This window comes from Xenopus tropicalis, chromosome 9 (assembly GCF_000004195.4).
Source record: "Xenopus tropicalis strain Nigerian chromosome 9, UCB_Xtro_10.0, whole genome shotgun sequence".
Classification (NCBI taxonomy): domain Eukaryota; kingdom Metazoa; phylum Chordata; class Amphibia; order Anura; family Pipidae; genus Xenopus; species Xenopus tropicalis.
In genome coordinates this window covers 46,269,583-46,292,867 of record NC_030685.2, presented here as the reverse complement: position 1 = coordinate 46,292,867, position 23,285 = coordinate 46,269,583, and the positions used below count along the sequence as shown (strand labels likewise).

The 23,285-nt window shown below is 36.7% G+C and overlaps 1 protein-coding gene across 3 annotated transcripts in view; it reads left to right on the top strand.

Annotated features, from left to right (window-relative positions):
- calcrl (calcitonin receptor like receptor) overlaps positions 1-22,628 on the top strand; it is a 122,593-nt gene extending 99,965 nt beyond the window's left edge. The window contains 6 exon segments of one of the 3 annotated variants that reach the window (NM_001016893.3): positions 2,552-2,705; positions 4,782-4,842; positions 4,931-4,997; positions 7,832-8,050; positions 13,586-13,627; positions 20,293-22,628. In NM_001016893.3, the coding sequence (NP_001016893.1) occupies positions 2,552-2,705; positions 4,782-4,842; positions 4,931-4,997; positions 7,832-8,050; positions 13,586-13,627; positions 20,293-20,511 (762 nt within the window). In that variant the 3' untranslated portion in view covers positions 20,512-22,628. 3 annotated transcript variants of the gene reach the window in all.
- The last annotated feature ends 657 nt before the right edge of the window (positions 22,629-23,285 follow it).

Below are 23,285 nucleotides of genomic sequence, written 5' to 3'. Positions count from 1 at the left end.
AGGTTCACCTCCCACAGGCAGCATAGGGCAGAGTATGGCACACACAAGCAGCATAGGGCAGGCAGAGTATGGTATACACAGGCAATACTCTACCTGCCCTATGAAGCTTGTGTGTGCCATACTATACCTGCCCTACCCTGCCTGTGTGTGCCATACTCTGCCTGCCCTATGCTACCTATGTGTGCCATACTCTGCCTGTCCTATGCTATCTGTGTATGCCATAATCTGCCTGTCCTATGCTGCATGTGTGCCATACTCTGCCTGCCTTATGCTGCTGTGTGTGCGCCATACTTTGCCTGCCTGTATGTACTGCCTGCCCTATGCTGCTTGTGTGTATGGCACACAACGACAACATAGGGCAGGCAGTACATGTAGTGACATACAGTTTTAGTTAATCCCTTATAGAGCTGTCTCAAAAGAGACCATGTTATGATCACTATTCCCTAAATGCTCACCCACACAAATGTTAGAGATGAGTTCAGTATTATTAGATATCACCAGGTCCAACAGAGAATACCTGGCATGATGCCCTTTTGGGTTAGCTTATGTTGAAAAGATTATTACCGAATTGAGGGATAGGATCCGTATTCCTAAACCCACCATTAGAAAAGCACTTGAGACAGGGAGCTCAGAATTACCAATCCCCAAACACTCAAATATGCATAGTCTACCCCAATTCAGATACATGGCCATTGACCATGTACCCCCTCCCAAAAGGGAAGGTAACCATGATCTTATTCTACTGCATGATCTTAAAGTGATACTGACACCAGAAATTAAACCTTTTTTACATCTTTCATAACATTGTTTTTGCATGAGCTTTATAATTTTGCCATAAATGTATTTCCTGAGGCTTTTATATTTCCTATCTGATCCCCCATGTTACTCTATGAGGGGGCTGCCATATTTGTCCAGCAGGAGTCTGTTAGCATTAGAAGCTATAACTGACAGGCTGAGAAGGGACAGTCAGGCTGGCAAAACAGTCAGGTTTAGGAACTTCAAGTAACAATTACTCACAAAAGCAGCCCTATCAGTGAAAAATGATCAACATGACCTATAGGTAACTTTTTATGTAGATTCATATTTTAAAAAGTAGTTTTTTCGTGTCAGTATCACTTTAATCTCGCTGGATTTGTATGGTTGAAAAATACTGAAAGTGGTAGTATTTTATTTAGACCCCAAGGTGCCTTTCAGTATTTTTCTGACTAATCTATTGATAATTTAGTTGTGGTGTCCTAATTTGTACTAGAGCTTTACCTATGTATGAGGATGAGTAAGTGATCTATGCCTTTTGACCAGTGACACTATAAACTCCAACAACTTACTGGTATGCCAATTTTTTTTTTACCAAGGATCTCTATTTATACTTTGTCAACACAATTACACTCTATAAGAATCTAGTTTTACCTCTCAGTCTTTATGTAATTATCTTCTAAGGTTGTCTCGTGTATGAGTCATTGTTGGGTACTAGATATTGGCTTTTGCTCAAGCCTCCCTAGCATCTTATGCCTGTATTCCCTAAATCACTATGAATTCTCACTTACCATACCCTTCGGCTTCCCTATACACTGCTTTTGAGACAAGGGGTTTCCACAATAATGATACATCTGCGCTCATGAATACATGGCCACCAATGACCAAATAACGATTTGTGTTACTGGTCTATTGCACTCTCTCCTCTGTTAATGGTAATATTAGTCCCTTTATTCTTATGCCCCATTTTTTCCACCTGTCTAGACACTCTCTATTTTGAGATACAATGTTCTATTTTCTTCTTTCATATTTGGTTACTAGGCACATGATACTATGTTACCAATCAAACTTGCCAAGCTACTGTTAATTACTTTGTTGCAACAGTTTACCATGAGAGATTAACAATATTCTCTCCTGGTCTCGGTTGTTTTTATTGTTTTTAAATACCAAACACTGTATTGCCTACAATGTTTATTTTTTTGTTTCTGACTGTATTTTAGCACAACAATAAGACTCATGGATTATGACACCTAATGAGACAACAATGGGACACATACTCTTTTATTTTATGTTTTCTTTTATGTATTTATGAGATTTATCTCACTTCACGGTTACACTACTTTTCAAGGTATTTGCTATGGAAACCAACACAGACTTTTTGGTGCCATTTTTGGTGGGAGTGATTTATGTCTGCTTTTGTTCCTTCCCTGTAACCTTAAGAAAGGTCTCTGCCGAGACCAAAGCGATAATTCAATAAATTACCCATTTTTTTCACTTTGCAAGACCTGTGAGTGCACATTATATATATATATATATATATATATATATATATATATATATATATAATATGCCAATATAGTATGATTCTGTAATAGGCTATTTATTATATACATTATCTGGTTCTCATACTCAAAAGGTATAGTTTTCTTTAAGTTTAGTCTGTATATCTAATCACATTACTATTTTCTTTTTTTTAGTTATTAAAGTATTGGAAATGTAAAGAGTTTTTCATAGCTGATTATGAAATTTTATTTCTTTTTTCCGTATTAATGAACTAGTTGTATTTTGTTGTTTACAGGTTAGCTGCAAAATATCACAGTTTATCCACCTTTATCTGATGGGATGTAATTATTTTTGGATGTTATGTGAAGGAATATATTTGCACACTCTTATAGTGGTAGCTGTTTTTGCCGAAAAGCAGCATTTAATGTGGTACTATTTATTAGGATGGGGTAAGTATTAAAAATGGCTTAATCTTAATTAAATTCTTTATTTTATTAAGACATTGGGACACCTGAATCATTTTAAACCTTTCTAAAGCTTGGGTTGCCATCTTAGGCTAATGCCACACTAGGCGTAGGGCTGAAATTTTCGGCAAGCGGATAAACGCTTGGATATGGGATACGCTCGGGTGCAGGCACATGTAGCCGATATACGCAAGAAAACGCGAGACTTTGCATTCTCTCGCGTTTTCATGCGTATATCGGCTACATGTGCCTGCACCTGAGCGTATTCCATTCATTCGGGTGCAGGCACAAGTAGCAGGCGTAGGGCTGATTTTTCGGCAAGCGTTTCTCCGCTTGCCGAAAAAATCAGCCCTACGCCGCGTGTGGCATCAGCCTTAAGACTATTCTTTGTGAAAGCTCCAATCCTCTCCCTTGGACTTTGCTTGTGAAGGAACTTTCACCCACTCACAGAAACATATTCTGATCCACAAACAAATAGTCTTTATAAATGTATATATTAATGGCTAACAGTACCGACACCTTTGCATTTTTTTTACTAGTTTTGTAAGAAAGATGTGAAAATTAGCAATTCTATGGAATTTACAAAATTATTTCTTCTGTTTGCAGTGGATCACAAAAACAGTAGAAACAATTACTAAGTCTGCTCAATTTCAAACAGAAATCACCAAATAAGCTGGACAAAATAAACAGCAACTTTAAGCAAATATAGGAAATACTTGGATTTCAAACAGACAGTTGTTTGTAAGTAGCTGACCTTAAGTTATGAGTTGAGGTGCCTTCAATATAAGAATCACACATTCAATGTATCTAGGTTACAAGCTCATCTCCAGAGACCTAAATGTTCATGAACGTAACAGAATAATTCATTAAGTATTATTTGAATTGTAGTGAAAGAACCTTGGTAAACTGCTAGACAGATTTAAATTGACCTTTAGACATAAAGCACAGTGATTCAATTAATATCATGCATTTTCAACTCAAATGAAAGGGGGCTGTATGGCTGTGTGTCTTAAATTTTTGTATAGTATCATGAAATTAGGAAATTGTAAAGGCAATATGGAAAACAATATTGAACTCAGTATCAGAAAGATATGTATTCACTGCAGCTTATGGGTCTTCCAGCAGGACAGTTCTGAATGCTTGCAGGAATTGTTAAAGACAAACTGTTCTGAAGTGGCCACAAGTGAGACCAGATTTAAATCCCACCAATAATTAGAGAAGATTTCTCAAAACTACTGATGGTAGAAGGCATCATTCAAATCTGGGAGAACAAGTGATCTGAAAGGATATTATAACTTTTAAATGCAATTATAATAGCAAGGAATTACATGGAATTGTCAAGACCTGGTGTTGATAACATAAAAGTTATTTTACGGTTTATTTGTGGGTTTTTAAAAAAAAGTGTAAAGGTGCCAATATTTTGTCCATGACTATATAGGTCTTCTTAAAGATGTGTCTTTAGCCATATGGATATGGAAGCCCCAGCCAACAATATAAATAACCAGTCTATACAGTAACCTGCCAGATAGAGCCCCAACCCCTTTTGCTTAGATATATGAAAAGCAAACGTGTGACATGCGAAGGTTTGACATAGAAGACTGGGAAGAGTACTGTATATAGATAATGCATACAATTTCCTAATGTCTACAACTAACAGGTAGAATTAATACCTACAGCTTTACCTAAGTGGAAGTAAAGTATGATACCCACAGGAAGGGAGATATATGAAAAAGCTGAATTCAGCAGAATATAGAACCTGTCAGCGATACATTAACATATAATCAGTGGCGTAAGTATGGCTGACCCCCCCCCCCCCCCCCCAAATATTTACAGGGGACCAGACACCTGCTATTTAATTTGTGGTCAATGGTCATGTGCCAAAAATCCATGTACTTTAAATAAAGGCTAAAAAAGTATAATTATTATTTTAAACAAGGTACTTCAGTTGTGTTGCTGTACCACATTATTTATCATTCTGATTGTGTATTTGCTGTTTTTCATCTGTAAAGAAACAGCATTCAGCTCTGTTAAAGACATTAATCTGGTTACATCTCATTATAGGATTCCCTTTGATTCCTGCATGTATACATGCTGTGGCCAGAAGCTTATATTACAATGATAAGTAAGTCTGTTATATGGTTGGGTTTATGGACTGGCAAATATAGCTACAGTTGAAGCTAGTCTATTTACATTTTTTGTTTTCTGTCTAGCTGCTGGATTAGTTCTGAAACCCACTTGCTGTATATCATTCATGGACCAATCTGTGCTGCTCTATTGGTATGTACTTTTGTAGAATATGATATAACTAGCAGATGGACCAATATTTGACTGTGTTTATGTGCTGATCCTTTTTTCTTATTTCCAGTTAATTAGATTTCCTAGAAACCATCATATGAATATAGGCATGACAGTCCTTGTTAACCCTTTGCATAAAGGTAGAAACTTCTATGATATTTGGCATTTTAGGAGAGACTGAAGTGCCACAGACTGTAGATTCTATAGCATGAATCACTTGCCAAATGCAGAGATTACTGGCTTCTGCATACATTTCCAGTTTCCCCTGCACATTAGATGTAAAAAGAAATACATAGGTACTTTTACATCATTGCGCGACAGCACAAGAAATTTAATAGGAACATATATTTGTCTAAAGTTTGCCTTTTAAGTTTACATACACTGGCCACACACTTGCTTTGCCTATGTCCCTCTCCAACCACAAGCTGACTTTAACTGTACATTATTACAGGAGTATTGGTATAAATGAACACTGGAGCTTTAGTTGCAATTACCGAACACTTTGTGCCGAGACGAGTTTCTAGTACAGGTATGAGATCCCTTATCCGGAAACCCATTATCCAGAAAGTTCAGAATTATGGAAAGCCCATCTCCCATAGACTCAATTATAAGCAAATAATTCTAATTTTTAAAAATGATTTTCTCTGTAATAATAAAACAGTACCTTGTACTTGATCCCAACTAAGATATAATTAATCCTTATTAGAGACAAAACAAGCCAATTGGGTTTATTCAGTATTTAAATGATTTTTAGCAGACTTAAATTGTGGAGATCCAAATTACGGAAAGATCACTTATCCGGAAAACCCCAGGTCCAAGCATTCTGGATAATAGGTCCTATACCTGTATATACATAGGAACTAAAAATACCATAGTTTTACCATGGGATTGATATTAATACTCCAAATAAAAGAGTTATGCTCTTTTAAATATTTCCCGTTATTTCTTAAATAGGTGTGTGAATAGATAGTTCAGATGTTGGCAGCTATGGCTTTTTAATTTCAGTATCCATTCCTCAAAATCAGTGGCCATACAAAAAAGCAAGGGGACCTGACACAGCTGTTTCCAAAATGTAGACTGTAACATATTAACATATTAGGTGGGGTTGAAAGATACTGGTGCCCAGCTAAAACCCACCTACCAATCAACCCAGAGAAGGACAAATTAGAGATCCTTAATTATTATTATATACACACAACCAGTGAATAAAGAACTCGCTTGTATAAAAAATTGCATTCACTCAATGGATAAAACATACTTTTTACTCTTAATAGATACCTGGTAAAGCCCCATGGGCAGACTTATTTATCAAATATTTATAAAATTGCATTCACTCAATGGATAAAAACATACTTTTTCCTCTTTATAGATACCTGGTAAAGCCTCATGGGCAGTGTCAGACTGGCCCAACAGGATACCAGGAAAACTCCCGGTGGGCCCAGGTGTCAGTGGGCCCTCCTGCTCCTGACCATTTGGCCTGCTTCATGGTCATTCCCTATTTCCAAATGGGAACAAAGAGGAGAAATAGCTGGAAGGATAGATGCTAGCATGGAAATAAAAGAGACTAGGAGAATAAAGAGGTTGGGTGAGGAAAGTTTGGATAGTGGGCCTATGGTCTAAGGTTTTCTGGTGGGCCCCTGAGGTCCCAGTCCAACACTGCTCATGGGCAGGCTTATTTATAAATTTTGAACTTTTTTTTCAGGTCGAATAAACTCAAATTTTATCAAACTTGAATGTTTACTTATTTATGAAAAAATTTGAATAAAAAACTAGATCAAATTAAACCATGAAAAGAAAAACCTTAAATTCATATTCAAGCTATCATTTTCATTGGGTCTACAAACTCTCAAAAAATTTGAAGACCTTGAATTGAAAAATGGCACATTCTTTGCTTAGGAAAGCACCCAACGTATACTTTTTGCTTAATAACAAAACAATAATTCATATTTGGGAATCGCATAAAATTTTGAATTTAAACGTTGATTAATCACCCCCGTGATTAATAGGATCCACTAGATCTAGGATAGCATGGTTTATGATTGGATCCTCAACAATCTGACAGAGTTTCATATAAAAAGTTTATTCATAAGGTTCCTGGCAGTATGGTTTCTTCAGTCAATGTCTAGAAAAATAAAATCCTCCTAGACAAGCAACATGCATACCCTTACATTTATTTTGTACATTTAAATGTAGTCTCATGAGAGAAGCATGGTAAACTGGTCCCTTAGGGCCCCCAAAAAACACAGCAAAATAGAAAGTAAATACTACTCCTATGAAAATAAGTAAACATTGGGTTCCTTTTTGAACCCAGAGACCAACTATCCTGGTACCAGTGCAAAACAACAAAGAAATCACCTTTAAAACAGCAGTTTTTCCCAACCAGTGGGAATGCTTTTCATCAACCCCCTGGATGTTGCTCCCAGTGGCCTTAAAGGAACAGTAACACTATGAAATGAAAATATTTTTAAATAATTAAAATATAATGTACTATTGCCCTGCACTGGTAAAAGCTACGTGTTTCCATAAGAAACCTTAATGGTATTACTGGCTTATCTTGCTAGGTGATAGTTACTTGGAAATGTATGTGGATGCAGCTCTAAGGTCTAACTTTACATAAAAAATCATGTTTTTTCCATGACAAAACTGTATTTTGGCGCCAAAAATATGAATCGTTAAAAAATAAAATGATCATTGGTGAATGTCCCCCTTAGTGTATGTGTTTTGATTTGTCAGGTTTTTGAGCCAAGTTTATGCCAAGTTTGTACAGGCTATATAATATACTTTCTTCACAATATATACATCCTTTCTATTCCAAGGTAAACCTCTTTTTTCTTCTGAACATTGTGCGTGTTCTTATAACTAAACTCAAAGTTACGCATCAAGCAGAATCAAACCTTTACATGAAAGCTGTGAGAGCAACACTCATCCTTGTCCCTCTTCTTGGAATTGAGTTTGTACTGTTCCCCTGGAAACCTGAAGGGCGGATTGCAGAAGAAATTTATGACTATGTTATGCATATCCTTATGCATTATCAGGTAAACTTCCTCATTAACCTTGTATTATTTATTTTATTTATAATAATACATCTTTTTTACCTTGTGCCACCATTTTGTGATGGTCTGTGTGCTCTTTCAGAGATCACCTGACCAGAAATAATGCAATTCTAACTGTAAGTGTGGGAGTAAAAGACAGGGCTTTGTCTACTAATTGGTTGATGTGACATAACATGTATGTGTGCTCTTGGTGTGTTTGTGTGCTTAGTGAATTGCATGAACCCAGGGGGTGGCCCGTGGTACTTCTATTTAGGATTACCCAGTAGTACATACTACAAAAAAATGTGTGTTTTTATGGTAGGGTTTATTTAGATTAAGTAGTTTTTACAAATGAAAATATTTTTTTTCTTTACATTGCTGGGGGGGGCGGGTATAGATTTTCTGTAAGCAAAATGATCCAAGTTGCAGCATAATTAGGTGAGTTGAGACTTTGAGAAATTGCTATATTCAGAAATGCCTAAAGCAAAACTGATTTTAAGAAAAATGCTAATTTACTCCAATTTTAAATCTATTTGGCATGCACAAACTACTTAGTTGACTGGAAATGAGAAAAAGCCACAAAACTCTTCTTTCATGGCTAGTTTGTCACAGAGGCAAACCAGGCCAAACTGAGACCTAACTGGAAAAGTATACTGCTGCACAAAATTGTAGACTAGAGTCACCAATAAACTTTCAGAAAGGAGAACACAAGTTAGACACCAAACCACACAATCTTAATTTCTAGATTAGATTAAAATACCATTGAGAACCCAGCAAGATGCCTTGACTACATTCCTCTCGAAAGAAATCTGGAAGCTGGAGAAATATATGGATGCTCTCAAACAGAGAATAAACAACACTACTGTGGTGTCAAAAGCCCAAGAGAGTGATCTAATGGGTTTTCAAAATTCTGCAGAATCCTGGAAACACCGACCGTCTAGCTAACTTGCTGTCCAATATGAATCTTGCTTACATGAAAATGGACAACATTCACTAGTTTTTGGGAAGTCATTACAAGATGCTGGCTTCCAAGATAATAATAATATGCTTCATTACTATATTTTATAGTACAACAGAAGCAGCTACTCAGATACCTAGACAACCTGAATTATTAAGGATGTCTTCTGCAGCTACTGTAAATTCTTATCTAGTACAAGTAAAAGTAGCAAAGAAATGATCATTTAAGCCTAATGCTAACCTCCAATATTCACTGTCCACACTAGAAAATATTTTGATTGGACTTCAACTACCTCCTTTGAGGACATTACGTGCCCATGGCTTTTGTCCTAGTATGCTCTCCCCAGGCAACTTCCCGAACTTTCCATCTCCAGATAATAAATGTGCAGTGTGTTGCCTTCTGTATATCACACACACACATATATATATATATATATATATATATATATATATATATATATATATATATATATATATATATATATATATACAGTCTAGGAGAATCAGGCACTCACGTCTCATTCAGGGATCTCAGATGCCTGGGTGCAGAATGCCAAAGATAGAGATAGTGCAAAAGAATATCCCGCACTCACAGGACTTACAAAAAATAAAGAAATTTTTATTGGTCTGGTGTCTAACGTTTCGGCTGACACAGCCTTGTGTCAGCCAAAACGTTAGACACCAGACCAATAAAAATTTCTTTATTTTTTGTAAGTCCTGTGAGTGCGGGATATTCTTTTGCACTATATATATATATATATATATATATATATATATATATATATATATATATATATGTATGCCTAACTAAAAAAGTGACCTGTATATCTGTGCACATACAAAATGACTTAGGCCCTTGAATGTTGTGAGTGTGTACTGAATCAACCCTTATATAATTACTTTTTTTTAACCGTTCTTCATTAATGAATTGAATGTCTTATGTATGGCTTTTTGTGGGTAAACTAAACATGCCCTCTTGTTAGGGCATCTATATCTGTATATGCAAAGTGGTTGGGTTCCCAGTGGGACCAAACTAGCTTAGTCCAACACTGGGTAAATGTGCGGTATATATAGACAAATAGCAGGGGTACAAGAAGCCACATATTATGATAAGTTACATTTATTCACTTTTTTACCTTTTTTCTTGGTTTATTGTGCTAGCTAGCACCATCCATTTTTACAGTGAATTGGCACAATCTATATCAGGGTTCTGGATAAAGTTATCATGGATGTGTAGTTGTTTTATTATTAACAGTAAGATTTGTCTCAGGTTTTGATTAGTTGGTTGGTTCGTGGGTGCTAGGTGTCTACAGTCACCCCCAATGTACATGACATCATGAGTGTATAGCACAAAATCCTCAAATCTTCATAGTCATCTCACAATTTACTCAAAATATGAAATGTCAACCTTAAAAATATGTAAGCAGAATGTCCAGGGGTTTATATGACTTTCAGGCTATACTACTGTACTTATGGAAACTCACTTTCCTCAAATTCTGTCTCTGTAGTTTTGTTGTATTACTTATCCAAGAGCCTTTCCAAATCAAATGGCTCAGTTTTAGTTTCACAAAAACAGAAGGTAATAACATTTTAACTCACTGTCACATTTCTAAATGGTTTTGCTACTAATGTGGATTAACATACATATTGAAAGGTGCAGTTCAATAAAATACTCCAAAGTGCCCTCTTCTGCTTTAGACTTAACAATGAGGTCTTATGAGGAAAAAAGAAAAAAGGAAAAAGAAAATATAGTGTAATACTGTTACTTCCCAATGTGCACTCTCATGTGCTTTTTAACACCAGTGATAACTTTTACTTATATCACCCTTTTGTGCCCAGTTGTGATGTCCCTTTCCGATTGGCAATCTACTTACAGACCCCGTTGGGTTTATATGGCTTCGCTTGTAGCTCCCGAATCTCTGCTTTCCCACCTCTTAATTTCAGGCATTGCTTGTATAAATTTGAGGCTATGAATTAAAGTCAAACTTGGCTATATAAAATCTGGAACAGCAGCACCTTAACCCTAATTTATTTCCATGGAGCTTGCAAACCCACCCTCCACTGCAACACCCAATGGCCAAATTCAGCCGCAAGTCAGAACAAACATTAAATGCCTGGTGGATTACAATCACGCCATATCTTATGGAAACATGATAATGCAAAGCAAAGTTGCACAATATATATATCGTTATAGCTAAGTACGCAGAGGTTGTAAGCCAAGCAGTAGTTTACTACAAACTCAGAACAGTTAGGGGCACATTTACTAATCCACGAACGTCCGAAAAGCGTCCGAATGCGTTTTTTTCGGAATGATCGGTATTTTGCGACTTTTTCGCGAATTGTCACGAATTTTTCGAGCTCTCAATGCGAAAAAGTCGCGACAATTCACGAAAGTCGTAATGGCTATGCAAAAGTCGCGACAATTCACGAAAGTCATAATGGCTATGAAAAAGTCGCGACAATTCAAAAAAATCTATACTCCTTAATATTTTTGGTTCTACTCCGCTACTTGCTAATGATGTTTAATATCTATATGCAATGACAGCTGACACAGTAGACAACTTTTTGGGGGGATTTTTGTCAGACACATGTATGTTGATAACTTTACAAGTACTGAAGCAATACAGTTTGTAGCAGCAGTGCAACACAAAAAATGGTCCCTTAAAATTTAAACTTTTTCAACTGCATTCAGTCCCATAGCTTACCCTTTGTATGAGCACGTAACGTTAATTTAATTCCATATTTACACCTACCTTTACACTTAGCTGCCAGTAGTCATTTTTTTGTCAACTGTCAGCAGTTCCAGCCCTCATGACAGCTTCATTTACAGCAGTTCCAGAACTTTAACCCCTCCAGTTATAAGTCCCATTAGAATTCATATTATTTTCCTATGATATCCTTGCAAGATTAACTCTTACAGCCACAAAAGATTTATTGTCTTGGCCCCTGGCTTGTCTCTCCATTATTAGGTATAGAAATACAAAGTTGGTACATACAGGCTATGCATAAGCTTGCAAAGCAAACACTTCCCATATACAACAAATATTCTGTCCATAGCAATGCAGCTACGTTGAGTAGCAGGGTGATTATTATTAATTGAATGACATTCCACACCTTTACTTCTTGCTTCAGTTTCCCTGAGCAGAGATTCTAGATCTGTGTGGCCCCACCCCCTGCTGGGCAGGCACTTACACTCTGGAGTAGGTTAGGGAAGAGCAGTGGAGCCTAAGCCTAGGAGGCAAAGAAGACTGAACTCTTGAGACAGCAACACTTGATTACTACTGTCTTACACTTGCATATCTTCACTTCTCCATCGCACCCTTATCCTTTCCTCCGAGGACTATCAGTGCCCTTGCTGACTCCCTCACATTTGATTACTAGAACCTTGTACAGCACAGTACTACTGGCAAGTTAGAGTACATTTACAAAGGACTAGGTTTTGGGGAGGCTTAGCCTCCCCAAGCCTTCATTAAAATCCGCCTATGATAATGGTTATGCAAAAGTCGCGACAATTCACTAAAGTCCTAATGGCTATGAAAAAGTCTCGACAATTCACGAAATTTGTAATGGCTATTAAAAAGTCGCGACAATTCGCGCAAGTCGTACCGGTTACGAAGAAGTCGTAACGGCGACGAAAAAATCGCAAAAAAATACGAAAAAGTCGCAAAATGTTCGTTTTCCAATACGAATTTTTCTCATTCGGATTCATGGATTAGTAAATGTGCCCCTTAGTGTTTGAAGATGTACCATTTCAATTTACATTATAATTTTTTTGTAAGAAACTGCAGTAATAAAAAAAATTTTTACATTGAAACATTTAAATACAGAGTATAGTTATATTAAAAGATATATTTCCTTAAATATATACTTTTTTAATCTGTACCATTGGGAAGATAATAGATTTATTTAACTGTATCCACAGCTTTCTGCAACTTTTCTTCCTTAAACTGGCAGGCTGCCAAAATAATTTTCGATGACTTGAATATTTGATAGACAAGCAACTCCACCCATAGTGAGAGCACTTGTACTGACATATCCTCCACAAAATATATTCAGGATTTTTCCTGTGTTTGATGTTACATGTTTTACATGTTTTAGAACCCTGTCTGAATGTATTTGTAAAACGTTTGGTATGTAGGGAGTGGCATCTCCCTTTAATTAATGATGCTTTTAACAATGGGTGGGGCAACCTTGTGCTTAAAAATGTGCTTTGAAACCCATGGGGTCACAACTGCCTATGACTAAGTACCGGTAGGGTATGAAATGCGTACGGTGGCATCTTGTGGGGTCTGAGTTTCATTTGACTTGTTTTAAGGACATTACATCAAAGTTGGATCAGCATGTAGTGTTTTTTTCCACTTTAATTTTGAGTGTGACTCCAAATCCAGACCTCCATGGGTTGATAAATTTGATTTCAATTGATAATTTTTGTGTGATTTTGTTGTAGAGAACAAAGTATTTAATAAGAATATTTCATTCATTCAGATATAGGATGTCTTATTTTTGTGTTCCCTTTATTTTTTTGAGCAGTGTATATTTATGTGAACAGCAATAGATATAAACATTTTATTTTTCTTACAGGGTTTGTTGGTGGCTACAATTTTCTGCTTTTTTAATGGAGAGGTAAGTACTTTATTCTTAGTTTGATGATCTTCAGTTAAATATATATTTTGTGAACACATTTATGAATAAATATATTTAAGGAACATTGTCATAAAAAGTATTGGTAGTGGGAGGAGGGCTTTGAGTTTAGGTCTGATTTTTCCATCAGCTGCAGGCTCTTTGACAGGGATGTGCTGCACCTCAGTGATGATTGAGATCTAAAACTAAATATATCAACTAAATAGTAGGTGGGATTGGGTTATAGAGACTGATGGGGATATCATAATAAGGAGCATCAGAAATCATACTTACAGAACATATTGATACATTATTGAATATATGTTTACTAATGCAAGAATCTTGGTTGGTAAAATGAGAGAAACTGGGTTAAAGTGGTGGTTTATTTGTAAGTTACCTTTTAGTATAGAATGTTCTATTCTTATAAACATTGCAATTGGTTTTCATTAAAGGAACAGTAACACTAAAAATTAAAGAGCTTTAAAGTAATAAAAATATAATGCACTGTTGCCCTGCACTGGTAAAACTGGTGTGTTTGCTACAGTAACACTACTATAATTTATATAATAAGCTGCTGTGTAGCCATGGGGGCAGCCATTCAAGCTGGAAAAAAAGGAGAAAAGGCACAGGTTACATAGCAGATAACAGATACAAGTTCTGTAGAATACAATAGTGTTTTATCTGTTATCTGCTATGTGCCTGTGCCTTTTCTCCTTTGAATGGCTGCCCCCATGGCTACATAGCAGCTTATTTATATAAATTATAGTAGACTTTCTGAAGTAAACACACAACTTTTACCAGTGCAGGGCAGCAGCACATTATAATTTTAGTTACTTTTATACACTTTCATTTTTTGTGTTACTGTTCCTTTAATTATTTTTAATACTTTTTTAATTATTTGCCTTCCTCTTCCTATTTCTAGCTTTCAAATGGGGGTCACTGACTTTGAGGCTAAAAAGTTATTATTATTGTAACTTTTTAGACCTTATCTTTCTATTCTATTCTTCTAATCTGTCCTGTCTATCATACAAACCATCATCTGTAGCTAAGATAAAGACCTTAGCAACCAGATAACTGCTGTAATTCCAAGCTGGAGAGCTGTTGAACTAAAACACAAAAAACAGTTGCAAACTGTCTAATGTCTAGTTAAAGTTAACTTAAAGGTGAACAACCCCCTTTATGGCATTCATTGAGAAATAGGATTTTATTGACATTGTTATATAGGGGAATAGAAAAAGAGAAGGGGCATGTCTTGTGTTAAGCATAATTTGAAACTCAGTATAAAGGTTAAAGTTGTGGGAAGCTGAATCATTTTTACAGATTACAATAAATTGTATGCTATATACCCCCTCCTATAAGTAAAGAGGAAGAGGCTTAATTCTTTTTTTGCAAATACATCAGGCTGCTAGACTAGGGTTAGTGGTTGTAAAGAAGGATTTTAATAACCCATAAATGACTGGAACAACACTACTGCCAGGATTAGTTTCCAAATTTGATGGAGGTGTCTTTGCTGAAGCTCATCTACTTTGTTGCTATGAATATTTCATTTCACAAACTGTTTGGGACCCAACCAGAAATGCTGTTATAGTGGATCTCTATCAATCCAAAACTATAGCAAATGTGCAAGTACTAGACACCTGAGTAACAGTGACATTAATATTATGAAAGCAAACATGCACTGGGGCAAAAAAAGACACTGACACCTGTACTGTTAAAAGTGGTAGCTATCAGAATAGCACTCAGTAGTAAAAAGTCCGGCTTGGGACTCCTCCAGTTACACTGAGCAGGAAAAACAATAAGTTACCTGAAAGCAGTTCTAATGTGTAGCACCGGCTCTTTCTGAAAGCTCAGACTCAGACACAATGCACGGAGATGGCTGCCTACACACCAATGTTACAGCTAAAAAAATACATTTGTTGGTTTAAGAATAACGTTTTAAATGATAGAGTGAATTATTTGGTATGTAAACAGTGTAATTTAGAAATAAAAAGTACACCATAAAATCATTACAGAATCGCTTTAAGCAACCTTAAGATCATTGTTTCGATTTAGTAAACATCATTTTCATTTCTGTTCAAAATTTAGTCCCTTAAGAAACATAAAAGCATTAAATGAGAAGGAAAGATAAAACTAAGCAAGCTTTTTTAGAAGGATCTGTCAAAAGAAACACAGGATTTCTTTCCTTCCTCTCACTCTCCCTCTACCAACTGTGCTGTGTAATCTGAGCTACCAGCAGCTAGAGCTGCAGCATGGAAGTTACTGAGACTAAGGATGCACTGAATCCACTTTTTTCAGATTTGGCCAAACCCCTGAATATTAAATTACATAATATCATTAATATTACACAGTTATTCTAATAATTGCATATTTGCTATAAGTTTTGGATTGTTAAAGATCATTTCATCCAGTATACTATTATTTTTGGTTTGTTCCTCAAAAATCTGTGACATGAAATTATCATAAAGAAAGTTTATAAACTTGTTACTGTTAAATGTGGCAGCAGTACTGTCACTCTAGAAACAATGGTTAGCACCGCTGTCTTGCATACCTGGAGCCCTAGGTTCAATTCCTGCAAAGGCGCTATATGTAGGCAGTTAGTGTTTTCTTCCTGTGCTTCCATGGATTATCTTCCAGGTAGTTTTGTTTCCTTCTATTGACCAAAACATATAGGCAGGTGTGTCTTCTAATAAAGTTAACCATAGTATGTGTGGATTTGCCCCAAACCTGCAGTCTTATCTGTTTGTAGGATCTGAGATATATACTCTTATGAAGGGAATCTGCAACATTTGCCTAAAATTATCTTACTTGTTGCCTTACAATACCACTTAATTGTTTTCTAATTTTCTTGCCGCTCCAAAACAAGGTATAGCAATATTTTACCAATGCCAATAACATCATATTTCTCATACAGAGCCATTAACTCCAGCCCCCCCACATACATACACACACTTTTTATACAGGTACTAGTTTGTATGTTGTGTAAACATGATTTCTGGTCCTGCCTGTCATCTAAATCATACCTCCCAACACTTTAAAAGAAATGTTGCGTGTATTTTTGACCACACCCATTTTTGAGACCACACCCCTAAATACCCCTCCCATTTGGCGGGTTATTTACGTTTAAACACATTTCTGGGGGCTTTGGGGTTCTATGTATTACTACAGTTTTGTTAAAAAAAGGTGAAATTGCCCTTTAAGCTGCAAGTCTCAGTTCCCCCAAGAGACCTGTTTAGCTTATTAGTTACAATTGTATCTCAGTGCAGGTAGCGCTTTTTAACTTTCTGGGCTTTCTGCCAAAAGCCCACTTATTTAATTAAATGTGAGAAACAATATGTCTATGTGCAGGTGACACTCGTTAAGATTTCTGGGCTCTTTGCCAAAAGCTACTTTTAACTAAATTTGTATCTTTTTTAGCGTTCAGTGCAGGAGGGAAATGAGGGACTTTTTATTATTATTATTAGCATTTATTTATAAAGCGCTAACATATTCCGCAGCGCTGTACAATAAGTGGGTTTCATACATTGGACATACAGAGTAACATATAAAGCAATCAATAACTGATACAAGAGGTGAAGAGAGCCCTGCTCAAAAGAGCTTACAATCTACAAGGAGAAAGGGTTGAGACACAAGGTGTGGGAATGGGCATGACCAGAGTTGTGAGAGGTGTGGCACAGGGTGTTGCTAAACTAGATTAGGGTAAGCTTCTCTAAATAAATGTGTTTTTAGAGATCTCTTGAAGGCAGAGAGATTGGGAGAAAGTCTGACAGTTTGTGGGAGCAAATTCCAGAGAAGGGGGGCAGCCCTTGCAAAGTCTTGAATACGAGTATGTGAGGAGGGAATGAGAGAGGAGTTGAGAGCAGGTCAGTAGAGAAGCGTAACAAGCGGGTTGGTTGGTACCTAGAGATAAGTTTAGAGATGTAGGGTGGGGCAGAGTTATGAACTGCTTTGAATGTAAGAGTCAGGAGTTTGAATTTTATCCTGGATGGTAGGGGAAGCCAGTGCAGGGATTGGCAGAGTGGCACGACAGAGGAGGAGCGGTTGGAGAGGTGTATGAGCCTTGTAGCAGTATTCATTATGGACTGGAGAGGGGACAGTCTTTGGAGGGGAAGGCCAATTAATAGGGAGTTACAGTAGTCCAGGTGAGATATTATAAGAGAGTGAATAAGAATTTTGGCAGCATCATGGGTGATAAATGATCGTATTTTGGAGATATTTCTTAGGTGAAAGTGACATGATTTGATAAGTGACTGGATATGAGGAGTGAAGGACAGGGCAGAATCAAGGATAACCCCAAGGCACTGGGCCTGGGAAGATGGGGTGATGGTAGAATTGTTAATCTGTATAGATACTTCGGGAACAATGTGGGCGTTGGACTTTTCAGTAAGAATCCGGGACTGCGGTTTGAGGGTCTGTCCTGTGAAAATCAGGACAGTTGGGAGCTATGATCTAAATGACCACCTACCTTTGCACCCCCTTTTTTCTCCTGCTCCTCATCTAAGTAATTTTTAAAAGAATTTCTCACTGCTCTCCTTCAATGTTCTAGCCATCCTCTTCGCCAGGATCAGCTCATCCCTGCAAAGACACTGTAAATGATAAAAAAAATGAACCTAGCCTTCCTCCCCCTCTTTTAGCCACACATTAATATCCCTAACATAGCACATGGCATGGATATTCTCACCTTCAGCTTTTCACTTTGTTTTTGGAAATCACTCTTCAGGGCTTACCCTGTTTCTTCAGCTTCATTGGTACCAATGTGTAACACACCATGTAACATGCAAAAAACAGACAGTTCGTTTTCGGATTCTCACATCAGTTTACTCAATCCACCTTTATAATAACTAAATCCCTGATTACTACAACCTGCCTTTCTTTCTTAGCAATCCTCCTCTCTTCTGTACTACAGTGGTTCCCACTCAGCATGCTCTAAGAGTCAGCTTGCTTCATACATGACAGTTCAGAGCTGTCCCCACTAACATCTCCCTCCAAAATGGCAAATCTGTAAGTGTGGACTAGTTGTTGACTAGCAATCCTGTCCTTCTGTCCACAACATCTCCTTTTAACTGTAACAAACTTTTCTCCCACCTTTACCTCGACTGCCCCAGCTCCACCCCATATTTAGTGGCCCCTGCCAGTGGCTGCTCAGTGAGCTAACTTACCTTCCCCACATTTGCGAAGATGTCACCCTTGTTTCTGCAGTTGAGATTCCAAAAGTGATTGCTCCCTGGAATGGCTGCTCCCAGATTACATGAATGTAAAAATACTTTTGGCACCAATAAACCCTCTAAAACATATACTGAAACTGTTCCTTAATGCTGTAAGCTGCCTTTTTATTTGTAATTTGTAGTGAATGCCTTCTGAACAGTTATGCTACTCCAAAGGAGGGGAGTGGTGTCACCAAATTCTCATTAAAACACATTTATTTAATCTTCATTTACCATCTTCATACAACAAGGCCTGAAAGCCTAATGTGTTTCGGGCATATATCCTGAATCATAGGCTAATTAGTTACATTTTCGTGGTCTTTAAATAAAGCACAGTACGGTGACCCCTAATGGTCGACACACACACATATGTGTTCTAATAGATTTTGTTTCATATATGTAATTGTCAGGTACAATGCAGTGGCCTCTCCACTAGATGTCACTATTTCATATTCTAACAAGTTGGAGACATCTTGCTTTTCGACCATTAGGGGCCACTGTACTGTGCTTTATTTAAATAACACACACATTAAATTGATTACCCTGTGATTAAGATAATATACCCGAACCGTTATATGAAGATTGAATAAATGTGAAAGAGATTTCGGTGCTGCGGCTCCCCTCCTTTGCAGTAGCAAGCTTGTTCTACAGCTGAGCACCATTTGAGTCTGCACCAGTTATAAGGAGCCCAGATTGGGGCGGTGATACTTAAGTGGGTGAGAAACTGCCAATTTGACAAGTTTTGCAATAAACATGTAGGATAAATAATGACAAATTATTTAAATATAGGTTGTGCAACAATAGTCACATTCGACAGTTTGTCCTTCAAAAAGATAAGAAATGAAGAAAATAGAAAACAAAATAGAGAAACAAAATAAGTAATTCAAACAGAGAAAAACAAAAGAAAAACAAATTAACTAACTTTGCCCAGTGGATAAACTATAAAAAGAAAAGGAAAGAAAAGTTTCCTAGAGAGCAAAATCAAGGATAATTTTGCTTATATGTTTGTGAATTATTGAAAAAAAAAATCTATATATGCAGCATTTTATAAATCTGATCCTTATTACTTATAGCTATAGCATTAAAGAAAAATGACCATGTATTTTTAAAATGAATCCTGGATTTAGGTTCACTTGTTTTTGCTTTGATGGCCTCTTGCCAGCTAAGCTGATTAAGATAAGAAATCATTTCTGTTATAGGAGGGGTTTTCTCTTTTACCCAGTAATAATTCCTTCATTTTACTATATACTAAACACTTACTCACATGCAACACTTACTGTGCAGCCTCTAACTTATTTAATTAAAAAACATTATGTAACATATTACATTATGCAGTATTTTAACAGACAAAAATAAGTGAACTACAGAAAATGGCTTTGAATCTAGATTAGTAAAAGTTTATATATTTTAATAATGATTTTGCCATTTATTTATACTGCTAAAATTATTTGTTATGTCACTTTATAGGTCCAAGCAGTCCTAAAAAGACACTGGAACCAATACAAAATTCAGTTTGGAAGTAGTTTTGCTCATTCAGAAGGCCTTCGCTCAGCTTCATATACTGTATCTTCAATAAGTGAGATCCAGGGTACTACATATACCCATGATTACAGTGAACAATCAAATGGCAAAAACTGCCATGATATGGAAAATGTTTTTTTTAAAACAGAAAAACAATACATGTAAAATATATTTACTAATATCAATTCTCTATTTTACCCATAACTAATAAGTTACATTTCAATATTAATATGTTGATTTTTGTATTATGTTTGATGTAAACAACCTTACTTCACTGTACATTTTGATATTATAAACTCTGCTGCTCTTTATCTAATATATTTTGATAGATTTGTTCCTGCTATAGTATTGCACAATCAGTATTATTAGAATCAGTGTTTTATTGGCATACTATTTAGGTTTCAGTGATCAAAATGATGTAAAGAGCAATCCAGTAATATAGCTATTTATTGCTCTTAGTACCACTTTACATTTGTAATGAAATGTTAATAATATAGCGTTTTATGAAAAAGGTTACAAAATTCTTACAACTGATTAAAAAAGCTGTTTGCCATTTCTGAAAGATAGAGAGATAGATAATCTTTGTCATTGTCACTAAAAACATTGAGATTAAAGGAGAAGGAAAGGCTATTAAAGAGTTAATCTCAAGCTGCAGGCATACCTTCAGTTCTCTCAATAGTGCCCTTAAGTCTCCCAGTATTTCGCCTGTTCAGATGATCGGAAGCCAAACAGGAAGAAAAAACACTGAGCTGTGGAAAGAAAGTTCCCATAATGCCTCACTCCTGCACCGAGACTAAGACCAGCTCCTGAGTAAGCGCATGCGCATTTAACATACACTGTGAGCGTGCTTTGAATCTCACAAGCAGGAGCAGCTCGGGTAGAGTAGGGCGCACTCGCGTCTAGGGGGAGGGAGAAGATTTGTGAATGTGCATTTCCTTACGCAGCACCATGTTGGACTCATTTAAATATCCAACATGGCGGCTGTAATAGTGGAAATGAAAGTCAGAGTGTGCAGGCGATATACAGGCTATCAAGGTAAAAAAAGTAGCGATCAGCTACAGGGACATGAGGCCTTTCTAGTTATGGGGTCGCACTTTTAACCCTTTCCTTCTCCTTTAAAGGAAGCAATCAATTTAATCGCAAGGCATAACAGCAAAAATACATACTAATTCAAAACTTTTTCTTAGACGATTTGTCCTAGCCTTCATTACTCTATATCTCTTTCCTGATGGCAAAAGCTGAAAAAGACAGTGACCAGGACGTGTCTAGTCATGTACAATGTCCATAGCATTTTTCTGACATCGGGAAATATAAATTTGTTCCAGGGTGGGGAGAGGGCAGTCAATTATTTTCTCTGCTGCCCTGACAACCCTATGGAGTGATTTTGCATCTAGTAGTACAGATGCCAAAGATGCTTATGTTTGTTATAGAACAGAGCCTGGGGCAATGAAATAGATCTATTGAGCAAGTCATGATCAGTGCTATATGCAATAAACTGCAATCATTTCATTTAGATGAGCTAAACCTCCAAAAAGTATTAGGGTGTAAAAGCTGTATCTTAGGTTTTGGGCTTGCAGTACCAGCCCAGAGGTATAGCACTGAAGATCTATTTCTTTCTGCTTATGCACAGAATATGCCCTGGGCTTACCAAATAGTAATACAGAAAATACAGAGCAGAATTTGAGGTTACATTTGTCAAATAAAATTATCATGTACTGTGTATATATATATATATATATAGATATATATAGATATATAAAACCCCTTCTTCCTATCCTACAAACTTTCTTTTTTCCACGCTTGGAATATTATTTGCGCCCTAGGCACTTGCCTTTATTACCTACCCCTACTTGTGGCCCCGACCCAATTAATCCCCTGCATTGATGATGTTATTGCAATATATATTATATATCACAGAATGTGATGTAAACAAAGGAAATGCAACATGATATTACAGAAACACAAAGTAAATACATTTTTTAAAAAAAATTAAATGTTTATATTCGTATTAAGAAATTCCATAATAGTCATAATTCAAACATCCTTCTCTCAGCATGATTAAACTATGTCTCAACCATATCTAGTATAAATAAATCTAAAGCAACTGGACTTGTTAAGAGCAGCTTCTTCAGATGAGTAGTGAAACGTCTTCAGTGATTACTTAACAAGTCCAGTTGCTTTAGATTTATTTGTACTAGATATTCCATGACCTGGATGCATGAAAATCTTCATAGTCATATTTCTAAACCATGTTACAATGTATTATTACAAAATTAATCAAATCAAGTGAACAAAATGCATACATGTGCTTAGATAAGACAGTTACTTAAAGGAGAAGGAAAGGCTAAGTCACTTGGGGGTGCCAAAATGTTAGGCACCCCCAAGTGACTTAGATCGCTTACCTTTTACCCCGGGCTGGTGCCCCTGTACGGAGAGAACAGCACCAGCCCGGGGTAGCAGCGAACGCTTCCTACTTCCTATTCGCTTGTGCGCGCATGCGCAGTAGAGTGAAAAGCCGAACTTAAAAAACAAAAACGTATGCGCCGGCCGATGGATTTCGCCGGGAGAAGAAAGAGGAAGGAGGAAGCGCTACAGGTACCCCGGGCTGGTGCTTTTTTCTCCTAACAGGGGCACCAGCCTAGGGTAAGCAATCTAAGTCACTTGGGGGTGCCTAACATTTTCCTTTAAAGGGATGCTTTTATGATTTTTAAGGTATACCTAAGGTATACCTTCTCTACCTAAATTACACTGTTTAGATAGCAAATAATTCACTCTACCATTTAAAATTTTATTTTTGAACCAACAAATGTATTGGTTGTGCCTGAGTCTGAGCTTTCAGAAGGAGCCAGCGCTACACATTAGAACTGCTTTCAGGTATTGTTTCTCCAATTCCCCTGTAACTGAAGGAGTCCCAAGCTGGAATTGGATTTTTTAATATT